The sequence below is a fragment of the Labrus bergylta genome, chromosome 3 (genome assembly GCF_963930695.1).
Source record: "Labrus bergylta chromosome 3, fLabBer1.1, whole genome shotgun sequence".
NCBI lineage: Eukaryota > Metazoa > Chordata > Actinopteri > Labriformes > Labridae > Labrus > Labrus bergylta.
Window position 1 is genome coordinate 7,929,085 of NC_089197.1, and position 19,828 is coordinate 7,948,912.

At 40.9% G+C, this 19,828-nt stretch overlaps 1 protein-coding gene across 1 annotated transcript; it reads left to right on the forward strand.

Moving 5' to 3' along the window:
* The first annotated feature begins 8,087 nt into the window (after window positions 1-8,087).
* LOC110000779 (protein NLRC3-like) lies at window positions 8,088-18,655 on the forward strand. The gene is given in 12 exon segments (XM_065952587.1): window positions 8,088-8,164; window positions 8,367-8,483; window positions 8,922-9,017; window positions 9,257-9,335; window positions 10,051-10,273; window positions 10,507-12,316; window positions 12,420-12,615; window positions 12,617-12,846; window positions 12,938-13,111; window positions 13,370-13,543; window positions 13,690-13,736; window positions 17,222-18,655. Coding segments are annotated over 12 exon segments (3,756 nt in total). The 3' UTR covers window positions 17,755-18,655.
* The last annotated feature ends 1,173 nt before the right edge of the window (window positions 18,656-19,828 follow it).

The following is a 19,828-nucleotide window of genomic DNA, read 5'->3' on the forward strand; positions in this document are numbered from 1 at the left end:
CAAAAACGTACGTTAAGACAGCATTTTCAATAAGGCGACCGCAAAAAGTCAAAATTATAAGTCATGGTTCAAGAAGAAATATAGAGATTCTTCATGTCACTCTGTAAAAATCTTAGTTACAAACCACATATTGTCCTGGGAGTTCCTGAGCTCTCATGTCTTCTTGTCCCTATCCCTCTTCCTGCATCTCATCCCATCTCCCTCTTTCACTTCATTCAAGCCCAACACAGCTTCAGCAGATGGCTGTTCATCATGAGTCTGGTTCTGCCCAAGATTTCTGCCTCTTAAAAGGAAGTTTTTCCTCTACACTGAAACTTTTGCTAAATGTTGCTAATTGTTCATGATGGCTTAGCGTTTGGTCTTTGTAATGAGTAAGGTCTTTTACCTGCTAAGCCTATCGAGAGGGAGAGAGAGCATTTGTTAGAAATTGGCGCTATACAAACAAAGATTGATTGATGATGATAAAAAATGTACAACTTAAAATTATGTAAAATGATCAAAAAACTGAGGCTGAAACTGCATTTTCAACATGGCGACAGCTGTAATTGAGCTTCAAAACTCCTCTTAAGTAACCAATGGGTGATGTCGCTGAGACTACGTCCATGTTTTATCGTCAATGGTCGTTAAAAATCCAAAATTGCAGACATGTTTTACGAAGACATATAAAGTCATAAACAATTTAAATGATGTAAAATTTACTGATTCACAACAACAACAACAAAAAATTAACATGATCACTGTTTTTCTTGACCTCAAGCACTTAGTTTCAACCAATAGAAACGGAGACCAAACAACAAAGTATCCAACGTTGTTTTATTAATTTCCTGTTTTGTAAGCGTGTTGTGAAAGGGCATCCAGGAAATCATCCGTCACAACAGCACCAACATTTTACAGAAATAACCATGAATATGATTTTTTTTTAATCTGATAAGTTCTGCCTCCTTCTCTTCATGAACCGTTCATCTTTTGCAGCTCGAAGGTTAATTAACCAGCGGCACCGTCAGCGAACAGCCAAAACCTCCAGAGGTGAAAAATCTCCTGTCATCAGCAAATATACTTTTTTAAAGAAATATTTCTGAAATGTCCCCGTGACTTTTGGACTTCAGAAACACTTCAGATTTTAGGGTGGATTAGTCGTAAACTCAAATCCCTTTATTATTGTATTTAATAGATTCTCCTCCTCTGGCGTCACCTTCACAGTCCTTCAGATGTTGTATTTGGGCATCCAGTCGCAGTCAGAGGAGGAAAAGATGGCGGCCGATGAGTGCTGATCGGCGGCTTTAATTATCATGTCCGTCTGCGGCTCGGCGAGGAAGGAGACGCTGACATTTGGTTCATGTTGGAGTGGCCGTCGTGGTGATTTCTCCTCGCCGTCTGAAGGTCTGGGGAGAGAGGGGGATGATGGGATTGAAAAGGAAGGCCAGCGATGGGATTATGGGAGCGTGACAATTGAGGATTAGCTCTGCTTTAAACAAATAACACTCGTGCAGGTCAGCAGATCAGCACTCAGCGTGGAGAGCTGACAGAGGAGCCGCTGCCGACTTCAATAAGACATCATCAATCTATTTATCTGTGTGTTTATTATAGAACTATTTATAAAAGAACAGAACAGTAGTAGACTTTCATGTGGTCCTGTGACGGCTTACAGGCTTACTTTAAAACTTGACCCTGAAATAAAGTCTTAGCTTCCTTTGCTTTATAACAGCGATGTACACCGCCACATTTTCTGTAGATTTAAGTATTTATTCACAGATTATGTACGTTGTGATCACTGAGAGTATAAAACATGGACGTAGTCCCGGCGACGTCACCCATTGGTTCCTGAAGGGGCGTTTTGAAGCCAAACGATGGACATCGCCATTTTGGAAATGCTGTCTCAACTAAACTTTCAGTCAACTTAGTAACAGGCAGAAACATGGAGCTTCAGCGGGCCTTAAACCTCCTGAGAACCAGCTACAACACCCCCCACGCCCCCTGATTATGCTTAACTCCTCGCCTTAATATCATGAAATTGGTTGAGTTGTAAAAAGAAATTATCCCCCATAGAGTGTGTACCAATAAAGACATGAGCTATTCTGACCATGAGTATTTGTTTTTTTTTTGGTATCAGGCTGTTATCGTGACAGCCGGGGCTTTTGCAGTCAGCCTCAAGTGGACACTCAAGGAACAGCATGTTCATTTGGCTTCATATTTCAGCCCACTGCTTGGTTGAGATGTACAGCATAAGTTTATATGCTACAAACTATAAAGAACTAAACTAAGATTTTTAATCACCTCACTAAACACTTTCCTAATCAGTTCATGGTCTCAGGTAGTTTCAAGTCTCCTTCAATAAAGTATGCGTCAAATTTAATGAGTGGCGGTCTCATTTTTTTGATCACCAAAGTGATGCATGTGGTATTAGAACTGTAGCAGATCAGACCACAACGATTACGATACTTATTTTAGATGATCAATAACAACAGACCTCTGAATACCATATTTCTACCAAAGATCCCCTGAATCCTCTCTCTCTCTCTCTCTCTCTCTCTCTCTCTCTCTCTCTCTCTCTCTCTCTCTCAGACTAAACAGCAGAATCCATGAGAGTTGTTTTTTTTTCACTTCTTGCTGCAGCAGAAATGCAAATTAGCGACGGTTGCTGGAGGTAAAATTAGCATCTTTAATTAAAAAATTAGCAGCAAACAAACAATACAAAACATACGAACGATTAAAGGAAAAACAACCTGAAGCAGAGGAATCTTTTTTATCTGACTTCCACTGGATTTAATGATCAAACATGAATTAATGTGAGATTACACAAACACAAACTCACATCACAAATATGTGTCTATGCTAGTCTACTGGGGAGTAATTAATAACCAATATTTTGACATCACATGCCGACTTTGATCCAACAAACACTGATCCATCGACGGGGGACAAGTGCAGCTCAGAAACAAACTTTGTTGTGAAAATGGGAGATTTAATTAATTTTTTTAATGTTTTATCGTCATACATTTATAGATCAACTTCAAACAAAACAAAGTCTGATGTTTTAGCCCCGAGCCACGACTTCAGTATGACTCTCATAGGACTCGATGAGGATCAGCGCCAGTGAAAAGTTCTCCTGTGGTTTAAGATTTTCATCCCACAAACCCTGAGAAAGTTTGAAGTGTGACGCCCCGACTCAAAGTCAGAGGCGCCACATCTCCGACTAATCCGAACCCTGCTTGATCATTTTAAGAAGTGAAGGTCAAATTATTATTTCGGTCACTTTTTACTTAATGCATGTTACACCTCACCATGAGGCGCACTTATATGGGGCTAATGGTGCGTTTCCATTTGATCTTGGAAGTCAGAGTTGCCGGCTTAATCCTTGACCAAGACTGATTTGGAGAACATCAACATTAATTAAAAGATTCATTTTTGTCAGTTTGCCTTTATTTGAGGACAGTGGACAGAGCAGGAAATCAAGAGAGCAAGATCTGGGAATTACATGTGTGAAAGGAGCCACAGGTCAGACTCGAGGGGCCCCCCGCCTAGGTACATAGGGTGTGACCTAACCGCTAGGCCTGTAATCATCTACTGGCCGCCGGCAGACAAACCCCTTCCCTCAAAGTTTCCCATCCGGCCCCCATGTCGTCATCTGGAACGCCCCCCTGAAGTTGGATTTTGACTCATGATAAGAGCTGTTCGAATTCTCTAAAAGTTAAGGAAAGGTGGGTCAATGCTTCCTTTATAACCTCCTTTAGCATAGGATACACTGGACCATCCTTTACCAAAGGAGATGAGATATGACGCCCCACAATTCCTTGCGGCTGCAACATTTAAAGCGAGTCGTGCATCCGACCGTTCACGAACATTAACGATGATCGTAAAGTGATGCAGATCATGTTTTATTCAACATATTTAATTCACTTAAGAATGCTGTGCAGTTGTACATTTGTATGCTTAAAATGTTATGTCTAGGCTATATCTTGCAGAAATGTAACAATTAATTTCATACAATCATATTTATGTTGATGTTGATTTCTGATTGGACAGGAAGCTAATTGTTTCACTTTTGTTACTTGTAGCCTGGTAGTCTATATTGCTTTTATTTCAATCCCAACCTTGTGGTAATTAGGATTATTTCACCGGTAAGAAGGCACAGGGGAAAGTTTTTTAAATGCGTTTTTTGTAGTCCATTTTCTGAACATTGTAGTTTCAATACAGCAGTCCCGCGTCATTAACCTCCGCCGGCCTGTCACATTTAATGACGTCGCCTAGTGGAAAATGCGGTCAGATTGTCAGAGCAACGAGATCGCCTTTCCCTAAGTCCTTTATGAATTCTCCTAACATCTTTCCTTGACCTCATGACGTTTTCGCGGGGTTAAGGTAAAGTGGATAGTAAAAGGAGATAGGAGGGACAATTCGAACGCACCCAGAAACTCAGAGAAGCTTCAGTAGCCCGAGTTAAATTCCAACATGGCTGCTAGGTTCATCAACAGTTATGTTCAAACTTCACATTATAGCAGCAGCTTAGTCCTCTTGTAGTGTAATTAACTCGATCACATGGATAGTATCATGCTAAAACTTCTATCCATGGACATGTTGTCTTGCTATTTTTGCGCACATATTATCACGTAGTGTGCCGCTATCGTCTGGTATTAGCTAACAAAATAAAGCTACTCCTGAAGGCGTCTATATTGGTCCTGACTTGTTGCCAACTCGCAACCGGTATGTGCTCAACTCGGCTGTGACGTCATTCTCAATTACACATTTATAGCTACAAAGTCAGTAATGATAGTAAACGTATGTGTAGTATTAGCAGGAACAGCTAAGTGTGATATCAGACCAATCTTTCTAATAATGCCATGAGCAACTTTATATGATAATTATAGCAGTAGATTGTGCAGGATGTCAGCTCATATGAACTGCTTGTAAAAGTTAAACAGGCTTCAAGTGCAAAAAGCAAAACGTACTGTTACATCTCATTTCAAGAAACTTCCCTAAATCTGGCATGCTACATTGATGGATAATTTAACTCATTACAAACAGTTCAGGTGGTACACCTTTACTTGAGATTTGTGAATGGACTTGTCAGGTGAACCGTGTGTTATCGCTTGGTAAGATTTGAGTTTTCAAAGTGTACAGATTACTGACTGAACTGTCTGTATGTCTGTTTTAAACACTCACTCAGTGACTAAAGCACACATGGAGACAGTAGAGACTTGCCCTGTTAAATTATCTGTGGGGCTCTGCTGCCCTCTGGTGGTCATTTCATCAAACAGTCTCATCTTGAGCTGCTTACACTGCAGAAACTCAAATGTAAGCAAGTATATTTAATCAAATTTCTTGTCAATCACACATAAATACTTTTATTGTAAGTTCCATTCCCCTGACAGTCCAGATAAACATTGTACTTGAAGTAAAATAAAAACAAAAATGAATTCCCTATAACAAGTAAAACTATCTGCCAATGCAGAAGGCAACAAATGACTAAAATGAGATATTCTAACTTTTAAATGATGCATCTCATTTCAAGAGACTTAAAGGAAGAATTTACGACATGTTTCACATAAATAAATCATAAATCCAGTCTCTCCTGTGTAAATGTGTCTCTGAGTCATGACTGTCTACAATGAGGGAGAAGCTCGAGTCCCGCTGGCTGTGTTGTTGTCAGAGCCGTGTTTACATGGACGGGACGGCCGGCTCCTCCCCTTGTGTATAAAAGCTGTTTTAGTCAAGGACTAGAGAGAAGAAGAAGAACATACTCACTGATTATTTGGATGTTAGGTAATAGTTTTTAGATCACGGTTATTCTGTGTCAGTTTACATGCAATGTGAAGCTACGAGCTAGCATTAGCATGCTAACACAACAATGCAGGCCACAGGTGATTGCAGCTCGAGCAGAGGATAATTTTGTCTGCCGTGCTCCTCCCTACCTTCATACCTCTCCTCTCCTCTCTCCTCCCGCTCTCCCCCTCCCTCCTTTTTTGTTTTTTACATCTTGAAATGAGTTGTTTATCTGAATCCGTGAATTGTTGTTAAAAATAAGCATAATTCGATATTTATTCAACAAATTAACTTGCTTTGGTTAGAGTTTTTGCAGTGTGGGTTTGTCTCAGCTTTCTCCTGCACTCAGAAACATACCTGTGACTATTGAACTATTTTAGGTGCAGCATTGGAGGCAGAAAAGATAAATAAATGCTTTTCAATAACACAAACTTCATGTCGATTCTTGTCAAAGCAAGTACAAAAAATGCAGACACGCCCTGGATTGTGTCCCAAGTTTCATAAAACCCCAGGACTGACGGGGAGCTGCATCTTTTCTCCCATTGTTCGATCGACACACTGAAGTGGAAAGTGTCCTTAAGTCGACCTGAAGCAAGTTCAGGTAAGAGTCTGTGAATGTTTTAATGAACAGGATCATTTTAGCACATTGTCTCTGAATGTTTATAGTTTTGGCTTCTTCAGATTTTCAGAGAGGATTCTGATTCTTAAGTGTTTCTTTCTGTGTAACATGAGAGTGTTTAAAGTGTGATTTTCATGAACCACTGTAAGTATAGTTTCTAAGGAGAACAAAGAGCAGACTGATTGTCAAGTAAGTGTTTTTAGATCACAGTCATTCTGTGTCAATTTATATGCACCGTGAAGCTATGAGCTAACGTGATAACATTAGCATGCTAACACAACAATGCAGGACACAAGTGATTACAGCTCGAGCCAAGGCGCTCCCTCCCTCTCTTCTCTCTCTCCTCCACCCTCCCGATCTCATCTTCCTGTCCTTCCTCTCTCCTCCCTATCTCATCCCTCAACATATTAAATTTGACTAAAGCACTTGCTTTGGTTAGAGTTCTTTCAGTGTGGGTTTGTCTCAGCTTCCTCCTGCATTCCACAGAAACAGACCTGTGACTGTTGAACTGTTTTAGGTGCAGCATTGGACGCAGAAAGGATAAATACATGCTTTTTAATCACACAAACTTCATGTTGATTCTTGTCAAAGCAAGTACAAATAGTGCAGACACGCCCCGGATTGTGTTACAGGTCAGACCATTTCTGAAGTCACGTTGCTCCTTTATTAGATTTGAACTTTAGCTTCAGATCAGATTCATAAAAACAGCAGGACTGATGAGCCAGAATGAGCTGCGTCTTTTCTCCCAGTCCTCGATCGACACATTGAAGTGGAAACTGTCCTTAAGTCGACCTGAAGCGAGTTCAGACAAGAGTCTGTGAAGGTTTTATTGAACAGGATCACTTTTAGCACATTGTGTCTGATTGATTTATTTCTGGATTCTTCAGATTTTCAGAGAGGATTCTAATTCTTAAGTGTTTCTTTCTGTGTTACATGAGATTGTTCACAGTGTAATTTTCATGAACCACAGATAGTATTGTATATACTGTAGGCGTATGTTAACACAACACAGTTTAGTTTCATGTTTTCTCGTTTTTTTAAATACACAAAAAACAAATACTAAGTGCAGGAAGAGGGAGAAAACTCCATGTAGTGTTGTAGTCTAGACCACAAGACCAAGACATACCCGAGACTGAAATGCTCCAAGATCGAGACAAGACCAAGACCAAGGCAGGACGAGACCATAACAATAAATGAAAAATCATCATCTTCTGTGTCACTCACTTAGACCGTAACACGAAACAGGCCGTAACAGGTCGGACTCAAACCGGGGACCCCGCCTAAAGGGCTGTAGCCTTGGTACATGGGGTTTTACCTAACAACAAGGCCAGTGATCAACAACTGGCTGCCACATTGGCCCACCAAATCTTCCCATCCGACCACCAGAATACTTATCATCTCGGGTTAATAAACAGAAAACATAAATTTAAAATCACAAGTTTTAAATACTCGCATTAGGTCAATGTAAAAAATTACATTTCCTCTCTGACGCCGACTTCTTCACATCGGGCTTGACAGCTGTCAGGCTTATGGGCAGGCATATTTTAAAGTCTGGACCCCACAAAGTCAGTTAAGAAAAAACTGACCCTGGTACAAATGTAGTTGATGGCCCCTGCACTAAGCCATCAGCGGACTGAGAACTATTGTGTCGTACGTGTAAACCTTGTTGTAGTGACGTTGTGTGGATCTCTCTGCAGGTTTGAGCTCTGTGATGGATCAGTGTGAGAACAAAGAGCAGGGAGACGGTCCCTCTAAAACCACCCTGCATCAGCAACTTGAAGCTCAGAGGTGAAATGGTGATCTAATACTGGCTGTGACTTTTCTCCATTTCAGGGAGAAGCTCTTATTCACACTCTAAGCTGTGTGTGTGTGTGTGTGTGTGTGTGTGTGTGTGTGTGTGTGTGTGTGTGTGTGTGTGTGTGTGTGTGTGTGTGTGTGTGTGTGTGTGTGTGTGTGTGTGTGTGTGTGTGTGTGTGTGTGTGTGTTAAAGCCCAGAGCAGCAGTACACACCAGACTCTCCTGAACCTGGACCTGCAGCCAGCTGTGTGTCCCTGAAGAGTGCTCGGTCCATGACTCCACCTCCAGATTTTAAACAACCAGAGACAGAGTGAGTCCACAAAGACTGTCACTGTACAGTTGCTGTGAGCCCTTAGGGGCCTGTTGACAAGCAGCTTCTCTGACCACCACCACCCCTCTAGCATCCACCTGTAGGCTTCGACTGGGGGGTTTAATATATCATCCCATACTTCCTCAAATTTCTGCATGTAAAATAAAACTGTGAGGAGTGATACGATCGTAGCCTAGACGCCAAACACAAACGATGTTCTGCAGCAATAAATATTTGAAACATTACAAACATGGTTTGTCATACTGAACTGTATGTTCTGTGTAATATGAAGCTGTATAATGATATAAAAAACAACATCTATAGTCATCAAACACAAATTTTGTCCACCGTTTTGTATTTTATCTGGAGACGATCTGATCAAATGTAATTATTTGTCAAGTTGAAACTTGTTTGTTCATCACTTTATAATTTTTACAGGATGCAGCAGCAGAGACCGGATAGTCCTGAACTGATCCATGTGTCCATGAAAAGTGACCAGTCTATGGTTGATCCTCTTAGCTTTGACAACAAAGGGTAAGTATTATAGAACTGACTGATGTTTGTTATTATCTGACTCCGCTGAGGAAAGAACATAAATATTTTTGTGTCTTTGGAAAAGCTCCTTCCAATAACCACAACAGCAGATGACATGAATGTATGTTAGCCAAACATTTGGAAGGTCTGATACTCGGTTATCAGTTTATAAATATTTCAATTAACCATTTTTCAGATTTCAATAAGGAAATCCCCAAAACCTTATGTTTTCTCCACAGAGTACAGCAGAAAGACTCAGAGGTTCTTGGCGATCAGTCCACCCAGCGACATCAAGCAGACCTGGACTCCATAATAATGGTGTGTACATGTAATAGTAATAATTGTCTACATTTACATGACCATTATCAAAACAGAGTGATAATGTGACATTGAAGGTAAAGGACATGTGAAACATTAGGGAGTATAACAGAACTCATGTATATAACTAAGCCCTGGCATCATGAGGAGTTCTTTTGTTTACGAAATAAACTTGAGTTGTTTGAGACCGAGACTCACAAGGGAACAGTTTAAGTTAAAGAACTAGGGCCTGGCCAATTTTTTCCTTCACATTAATTAAAAGCATTTTTGGCTCCATATATTCATTGTACAAGACTAACCCTTAATGTGAGACACTCTATCAAACATTTGGTAAGAAAAGGTGACATGAAGTGGGTTGAGTTGTGTTTTCCTACAGATTAAACATCGCTTTCCACCGTGAAAGGCATTACTTTGATTAAGAAAAGCTTCATTTAGATATGGATGGATAGATGGATGGATGGATGGAAATAATGAAAATACAGACAGACGGATTTATGGACCGATAGATGGATGGATGAATGAATGAATAGATGGGTGGGTTGGTGGATGGATGGTTTGACAGATGGATGGATGGATGGACGGATGGATGGTTTGATGGATGGATGGATGGTCCTAACAGTCTCCATGCTGGTCAGCAAGGTCTTCAGACTGACACTTTTATTACATTTGTGTAACTTCGTTTAAATTAAACATTCAATTTACCAATTTGTTCCAGCTGCTTGAGGAGAGCATCATCACTTTTGTTAGGAACGAGTTGAAGAGAGTTAAGAGGGTTCTGTCATCAAATGACCAAGGATGCTTACAGAGTATGGAAGAGGAGAAGCTGATCAGCAATGAAGAAGAGCAGGTGGGGGTCAGCAGAGAGGCATTTCTGAAGATCACGCTGCAATTCCTGAGGAGAATGAAGCAGGAGGAGCTAGCTGACTGCCTGCAGAGCAGTAAGTGTTTTTTAAAATTTAAAAAGAAGTTTAATACATCAAGGTTTAGAGGTTTACAAGTCTAAATTCTGCAGTAAATATACTGCACACATCTGCATTACCTCAAAGCTTGTCTGTCTTACACCAATAAGCTTAATTATAATTATACATAAGGAAGAAATGTTGAGACACTCTTAAATATGTAGAAACCCTGAGTTGCTGAGGATCCACTTACTTATTTCTTGTTTGTTTAGGAACTCAGAGCAAAGGAACTGCAGATTGCAGAAATAAACTGAAGTCTAATCTGAAGGAGAAGTTTCAGTGTGTGCTTGAGGGGGTTGCTAAAGCAGGAAACCCAGCTCTCCTGAATCAGATCTACACAGAGATCTACATCACAGAAGGAGAGTCTGGAGAGGTCAATAATGAACATGAGGTCAGACAGATTGAAACAGCATCCAGGAAACAGAACCAACCTGAAACCATGATCACACTTGTAGACATCTTTAAACCCTCACCTGGACGAGAAGAACCAATCAGAACAGTGGTGACTAAAGGAGTTGCTGGGATTGGGAAGACAGTCTTAACACAGAAGTTCACTCTGGACTGGGCTGAAAACAAAGCCAATAAGGACATACACTTCACATTTCCATTCACTTTCAGAGAACTGAATGTGCTGAAAGAACAAAAGTACAGTTTGGTGGAACTCATTCATCACTTTTTTACTGAAACCAAGGAAGATGGAATCTGCAGGTTTGAAGATTTTAAGGTCGTGTTCATCTTTGATGGTCTGGATGAGTGTCGACTTCCTCTGGACTTCCGCAACAATGAGATCCTGACTGATGTTGCAAAATGCACCTCAGTGGATGTGCTGCTGACAAACCTTATCAGGGGGAAACTGCTTCCCTCTGCTCAGCTTTGGATAACCACACGACCAGCTGCATCCAGTCAGATCCCTCCTGAGTGTGTTGACAGGGTGACAGAGATCAGAGGGTTTAATGACCCACAGAAGGAGGAGTACATCAGGAAGAGATTCAAAGACGAGGAGCAGGCCAGCACAATCACCTCCCACATCAAGAAATCCCGAAGCCTCTACATTATGTGCCACATCCCGGTCTTCTGCTGGATCACTGCTACAGTTCTGGAGGATGTTCTGAAGACAAGAGAGCCAGGAGAGCTGCCCAAGACCCTCACTGAGATGTACATTCACTTCCTGGTGGTTCAGTCCAAAGTGAAGAACATCAAGTATGATGGAGGAGCTGAGACTGATCCACACTGGAATAAAAATAACATAGATATGATTTTGTCTCTGGGAAAATTGGCTTTTGAGCAGCTGCAGAAAGGCAACTTGATCTTCTATGAATCAGACCTTGAAGAGAGTGAGATTGATATTAAAGCTGCCTCAGTGTGCTCAGGAGTCTTCACACAGATCTTTAAAGAGGAGAGAGGACTGTACCAGGAAAAGGTGTTCTGCTTCATTCATCTCAGCATTCAAGAGTTTCTGGCTGCTCTTCATGTCCATCTGACATTCACCACCTCTGGTGTTAATCTTCTGTCAGAAGAAGAACAGACACAATCCTGGCTGTCTCAGGTTTTAGTTGACAAATCGACAAGTTTCTACCAGAGTGCAGTCGATAAGGCCTTGGAAAGTCCAAATGGACACCTGGATTTGTTCCTCCGCTTCCTTCTCGGTCTTTCAGTGGAGACAAATCAGAAACATCTCAAATTTCATCTTACAAAGACAGGACATGGCTCACAGATCCAAAAGAAAACGGTTCAATACATAAAGATGAAGATCAGTGATAATTTGTCTCTGGAGAAAAGCATCAATCTGTTCCACTGTCTGAATGAACTCAATGACAGTTCTCTAGCAGAGGTTATCCAAGAGTGCCTGAGATCAAGACCTCTCAATACTGATGAACTAAGTCATGCTCATTGTTCAGCCCTCGTGTTCATGTTACTGTCACCAGAAAAAGACCTGGATGTGTTTGACCTGCAGAAATACTGTGTTTCAGAGCAGACTTTTCTGAGGCTGCTGCCAGTGGTCAAAGCCTCCAACAAAGCTTTGTATGTGCATTCATAAATATCCACATCGAATGCATTTTGTTTTTATTTGACAAGCAGTAATGTAATTTAGCACATACTTTCTGTGTTTCCTGATCATGTTAAGACTGAGTAGCTGTGACCTGACAGAAAGAAGCTGTGAGTCCCTGTCTTCAGTTATCAGCTCCCAGTCATCTAACTTGAGAGAGCTGGACCTAAGTAACAACAACCTGCAAGACTTGGGGGTGAAGCTGCTTTCTGCTGGACTAAATACTCCAAATTGCAAACTAGCTGTACTCAGGCAAGTGTTCAACTTTTTGAAATAATAATCTGGATTTCTATATTAATTATTGAAGGGACCTTCTGAAAATATTTTTCAGGTTCAGTGGTTGCGCACTGTCTGATAAAAGCTGTGAGGACCTGTCTACGGTTTTCATCTCTCAGCCATCTACTCTGAGAGAGCTGGACCTGAGTAACAACAACCTGCAGGATTCAGGGATGAAGAAACTCTCAGCAGGACTAAGGAGTCCAAACTGTACATTGGAAACTCTCAGGTCAGGAGTCAGCTATTAGTTCATTTTTATCCAGAATCTTCTTGGTTGACATGTTTTGCCTCTAAATGAACTGACTGACGATCCTTTTCAGATTGAGGGACTGCAAACTGTCTGCAAAAAGCTGTGCAGCTCTGTCTTCAGTTCTTAGCTCCCAGTCCTCTAACTTGAGAGAACTGGACCTGGATGACAACGACCTGCTGGATTCAGGAGTGGAGCTGCTGTCTGCTGGACTGGAGAGTCTAACCTGTAAACTGGAAATTTTAAGGTAAGGGTTCAACTGGTTAAAAGAGCAATCAATGTTAATTTCATCATTGAAAAATGGAAAGGATTTGTTAAATATTACGGAAATATTGTGTTATACAATATGTAAATCAATATATATTTATTTAGAATACTATTACATAATTGTATGGGTTAGGGCAATGGTTCCCCTAAATAACTCGAAATATCTGTGTTTGTGCGTGTGTGTGTGTGTGTGTGTGTGTGTGTGTGTGTGTGTGTGTGTGTGTGTGTGTTTATTTAGATTGTCAGGCTGTTTAGTCAAAGAGGAAGGATGTTTATCTCTGGCTTCGGCTCTGAGCTACAACCCCTCTCATCTGAGAATGTTGGACCTGAGCTACAATCAACCATCGGAGTCAGGAGTGGAGCAGCTGTGTGCTGGACTGGATGATCCATGCTGGAAACTAGACAGCCTCAAGTATGGACTTAAAGAGAGACAAAAGCTGCTTATAAACCATTTCTCTGTTTGTCTGACTTAACAGTGTTCTGTACTTTATATTGAATGGTAGATGTACAACAACCATAGTTGTATGAGGTTGTTTGTGACTTTGTTTCTGCTTCCAGGGTGGACTATGGTGGACTGCAGAGACTTAAACCTGATATCAAAAAGTGTAAGTATGTCAAAGACTATTACATTGTGAAATATGCATAAATTTTCTTTCTTCTTCTTTTTGCTCATGCAAATGGTCTGTAATGATTACATGCAGCTCTTTCAATTATAGGCTAAACCAAGCCATGGTCCTCTACAATTACATATAGGCCCATAGGTTATGCCTCCAACTCTCTGCTTTCTTATCCAGGGGTTTTTTAAGCCCCACATATATGTGGGTTGTTATCACACAATGAAACCCTTACAGGGTGAGCAGGACCCTGATGTTAAGCTAGTTCCATAACATGAACGAAGTGTTTCCAATGATAGACTGTGAACACAGCTAATTTTAAGAAGCAGATGGGACTTGGAATGGTGTGTGGGCACTGCAGTGTGTGACTGCCTTTTTTTGTCCATTTAAATGTACGTGTTTTATAACTGCATGCACTGAACCATGCACATTTATATAAATAAGTATATATATATACATATATATACATATACAGATATACATGACTGATCTGGATAGGGCCATAGGACTACTTCAAGCTGGAGATCCGCACAACCACGTTGAAGCATTATTTGGAATAAACCTTAGTACTAACGGGGGATGTCAGAGACAGGTCACGAAGTTGGCTGCCCAAGAAGAAGACACCCCAAGAAGACCGTTTCCTAACCCTGTCAGCTCTTAGGAACTGTAGGCAGTCTTCTACAGATTTGAAGTCAAGGTTTGCAGGACGATATGGCCAATGGCTCTCTACCCAGACAATCCAGAGCAGACTGCACACAGCCAATCTCTGATCTCATAGGGCTGCCAGGAGGCCTGCTGTGACTGCCCTTTACCATCAGGTGCGTTTGTGTAAGTATCAGCAAAACGTGCCCTGGAACCTGGAAATTCGGATTAACGTTATGTTCAGCGATGAGTCCAGATTCTGCCTATGGCAAGTTGGATTGTAGAGTCAAAGTGTGGAGAAGCAGTGGAGAATGCTATTCTGATTGCTGTACCGATAGGGTAACAGCTTTTGGTGGAGGCAGTTTGATGGTGTGGGGAAAACTTGAAAAACAAGGCTTGTCATCATTGGAGGCAATCGCAGTAAAGACAGATATCTAGATGAGATTCTGCAACTAGTGGTAATCTGCACAGTCTGGGACCGAACTCTATCCTCCAAGATGACAACGCTCACTCCCACAGAGCGGGGTTTATCAGAGACTACCTCCATAATTTTGGAGTAGAGAGGATGGAATGGCCTGTCTGCAGTCCTGACCTCAACCCCATTCAACACTTATGGGATCAAATTGGGCATGCTGTTTATGCCAGAGTGACCAACACAACCACATTGGCTTTTTTGTGACAAATGCTGGTTGAAGAATGGAGTGCCATCCCACTACAGTGTGTGATCAGGCTGGCGATCAGCAAGAAGAGGAGATGCCAGGCTGTTGTGGCTGTGTATGGTTCTTCCACACGCTACTGAGGCTCCTGTTTGTTATATGAATGAATCGTTAAATTGCCAATATATCTTGTTTCTTCAGACTTCAATCATCCAATTTACTAAATGACACCAAACAAGAGTCAACAGCAGAATAAACTGTTTGGCATTGGCAGAGACGATTTGTCTAGTTTTTCATGGGCCCAACCCAAATACTCAGCTCTGCTGCTCATCCCACAATGGATGTTCCTTACAAATTATTCATTTCATTTCAAACCTTTAATTATTCTCTAAAGAACACTGAGGTTTCCCTTATTTCCAATGCCGTTGAGATTTCAAGCACAGTAAAGCAAGCAGAAACAAAACAACCACTCAGAATCAGTGACAAAAACCACTGAGATCCATTAAAAACATTTTTTTTTAATTTCAAACAAAGTGGCTAGAAACTCTGCCACTTCCTAAACTCTGGAAGAGAGGGAATAACTCTGATGATTAGAGTTAGCTGGAGAGCGTTCCACGAGTTTGGGGCCTCAAAAGAAAATACAGATTTACTGAGTTCAGTAAAAGCTCAAGGGACTTTAAGAACAAGCCATTCAGAAGAACGAGTCATGTAGGTGCTCGAATTCCACTTCAACAGGTCTGTGATGTAAGGTGGAAGTTAAGCATTAAGAGCCTTGAACATACAGTATATAAAAACAAAGTTTGTTGCGCCTCTCTTCACGAGAAGGCCAACCAACCTTCTCATACAGCTCATTTGTTTCCAAATCTATCACCAGTTATAAACCTGAGGGCAGAGTGATAGATGGCATCCAGAGGCTTTAGTGTTGAAGCTGCAGTAAGTCTATAAATGACATCACCGTAATCCATCACTGATAAGAATACAGCTTCAACAATTATTATTCTGAACAATAATGGAAAGTTTGAATTGTTTCTGTACATAAAGCAGTCTTTCTGTCACCACTTGGATACAAGAGTTTCAACATGGAACTTAAAAGTAAATTACTCATTGAGCCACATGCCAAAATATTTATGCTAATTTATTCTCTCAATTTCAGAGCCATTTAAATAAGATATGTGTCCCCTCTCATAATCAATATTTTTGGCTCTGGAGAATAGCATACATTTTGTTTTAATCTCATTAAGTAGCAGTTTTTGGCTAATGAGATATTCTTGGACAGAATTAATAAGCAAGTTGCATGTTCTTGATAGCTAACTGTACAGCAGATTACAATACAGAACAATATAAAATAGTGTCGTCTGCATAGAGATGGGTATGACAACCATTCAAAGAAAAAACAATGTCATTATAATGTAAAAAAACTGTGAAGAGCATGGGACCCAAGACTGAAACTTGTGGCACACCTCTCTTAAAGGCTTAATATGCATTTTTTTGATCCAGCAGATGTCGCCCTTTAGCACCAGCCTGAAACCAAAACGACTCGTGCTACATTGTTGTGTTAGCATGCTAATGCTAGCGATCTTTAATATGCTCGTATCTTCACACTGCATGTAAATTTACACAAAATGACCCTGATATAGAAACACTTACGTGACATTCAATGAAGCAGTGAGTAAAGTATGTTATTCTTCTTTTCTCTAGTCCCTCAATTAAACAACTTTTGTACGCGAGGGGATGAGCAGGCCAGCCGTCCCGGCGATGTAAACAAAGTAAAGCTACGGCTAGGAAAACTCGGAAAACATAAGAGATAGTGGGACTCGGGTGTTACACCCATCGTAGACAGTCATGACTCACGGAGGATATACTTGATTTATATTACAGTTAAGTGTGAAAAATCGCATATTAAGCCTAAAATTCAGATTTAGCATGACCTAACTTTACATTTAAAAGGGAAATAAACACGCTTTCAAACGGTATAAGATTTATTGCCAAGAAACATTGTTACAACAAGATATAATCTACCAAACAAAAATTGCCTTACTTTTTATTATATATAGATATATATATATTTATATATCATTTATATTTGTATAGAAATGTAGTGGGATTGTTCTGATGATATGAATAGACAGTATATATGTAGTGTGATTGTTCTGATTTATTTATCTTTTTCTCCGTCAGATGTCTGTGAACTGGAAGTGGACACAAACACACTGAGCAGATACCTCACACTGTCTGCTGACAAAAGGACGGTGACATATACGGAGGAGGATCTACCTTATCCTGATCATCTGAACAGATTTAAATCTCTTCAGGCGTTGTGTACAAACACTTTAACAGGTCGCTGTTACTGGGAGGTTGAGTGTACAGGAAAGGTTAATGTATCAGTGGCTTACAGAAGAAAGAACAACAGAGGAGTAATTGACTTAGAGTTTGGGGATTGTGATCAGTCCTGGAGTCTGAGAAGATGTAGACATGGTGGTTATAAAGTCTGTCACAATGGTGTTGACACATACATCTCACACTCCTGTTCCTCAGAAAGAGTAGCAGTCTACTTGGACCATCCTGGTGGCACTTTGTCCTTTTACATAGTTGATGCTGGCACGCTGGTGCACCTCCGCACCTTCAAAACCATATTCACTGAACCTCTTTATGCTGGGTTTGCTTTCCTGGATCGTTATCATAGTTCCTCAGTGTCTCTGTGCTCTCTGTAGGTCTAAGAGTCTCAGACATTCTGCTGACTGACAGTAAACTCTCCTTCACACACACTCTGCAATGTAATGACCATCTGACTCAGACACACATTTAATTCATAACTCAATGTTTTCCTGTCTGTTTAAACAATCCTCCATCTGCTGTCTTTCAACAGTCAAATGCATCGAGAATCTTTGGTGTAGAAAATTAGGGGTGTCTCCGACTAAGGATTTAAATCATTGAACCTACAGCAGCTACAATCTATGCATCTTACAACAGGCAAAGAAACACAGCTTTTTACCATCTTCTGACTTACTATTTGAAAATGAACTATACCCACTCTTACTATTCTAATGCAAACAGTCCTGTTGCATCAGAAAGAGTCTGCATGAAACCAATCCAGTGAAAGATTAAATCCAAACACATTACATCCATGAAGATCTACGGGTTGCTTTAAATTTGCCCCTCCCCCGTTCCTGATTTTCCCACTGTATTTATGTAATAATTGATCTTTATCAATCAATCAATCAATCAATTTTTATTTGTATAGCGTCAACTCATAACAAGTGTTATCTTGAGACACTTTACAAAAAGCAGGTAAAATACCTTACTCTTTGTCTTTTAACATTACAAAAGAGCAGGTGAAAAGACCATACAAGTGAAAAGACCATACTCATTGTTATGTTACAAAAAGCAGGTATAAGACCTTACTTATTGCTATATTACAAAGACCCGGCCTATCCATCATGAGCACTTTAGCAAAGCAGCAAAAGTTACAGTGGTAAGAAAAAACTGCCTTATTAAAAGGCAGAAACCTTCGGCTAGATCCCCGGCTCATGATGAAACAGCCTTCACAGGCCTTGACTGCAACCGGGCTTGGAAGGGGATAAGGGGAGAGATGGGATAAAATGCAGGAAGAGGGACAGGGAGCAAGAGGGTGGGGGGAGGCAAGCCGTCCATCAACAATCCGGTGGGGAGGGGGGTTGTTCTGGCAAGCCATCCATCAACAATCCGGTGGGGAGGGGGGTTGTTCTGGCAGGCCGTCAACCAACGATCTCGAGGGGCCTGAGAGCTCAAGAGATTTACAGATAGATACATGCAGTAATATGATGTACTGTATATGCACAGAGAGAGAGAGAGAGAGAGAGAGGAGCTCAAGGTGCCAGTTCCCCCGGTAGTCTAAGCCTATAGCAGCATAACTAGGAGCTGGTCTACACCAGCACCAGCCCTAACTATAACATTTATTAAAAAGGAAAGTTTTAAGTCTATTCTTAAAAATACAGACTGTGTCTGCCTCCCGGACCCCGGCTGGAAGATGATTCCAGAGGAGAGGAGCCTGATAACTGAAGGCTTTACCTTCCATAGTACATTTAGAGACTGTAGGTACCACTAGCAGGCCTGCATTCTGGGACCGTAATCTTCTCAAAGGGTAGTACGGCACTAGTAGCTCCTTAAGATAAGATGGTGCCTGGCCATTTAGAGCTTTGTAAGTGAGAAGAAGGATCTTGAATTCTATTCTAGACTGTATAGGGAGCCAGTGCAGAGAAGCCAACACAGGAGTAATATGGTCCCTTTTCCTAGTTCTAGTCAGTACACGAGCTGCAGCGTTCTGGACTAGTTGAAGAGTCTTTAGAGACTCACCAGAGCACCCTGACAAAAGAGAATTACAATAATCCAACCTGGAGGTAACAAATGCATGAACTAGTTTTTCTGCATCATTTTGCGACAGGATATTCCTGATCTTAGATATATTACGAAGGTGAAAATAGGCTGTTCTTGAAATTTGCCTGATGTGAGAGGTAAAGGACATCAAATATCAAATAGAACTCCTAGATTCCTAACAGTGGTGCTAGATGCCAGGCTGATGTCATTAAGGATAGTCACATCACTAGAAAAGTCTCTCTAAGGTTTTTAGGGCCTAGCACAATAACTTCAGTCTTGTCTGAGTTAAGTAGCAAAATATTTCTGGTCATCCAGGTCCTAACGTCCTTAAGGTACGTTTCTAGCTTACATAACTGACTGGTGCCTCGGGCTTCATTGATACATAAAGCTGAGTATCATCTGCATAACAATGAAACTGTATGGAGTGTTTCC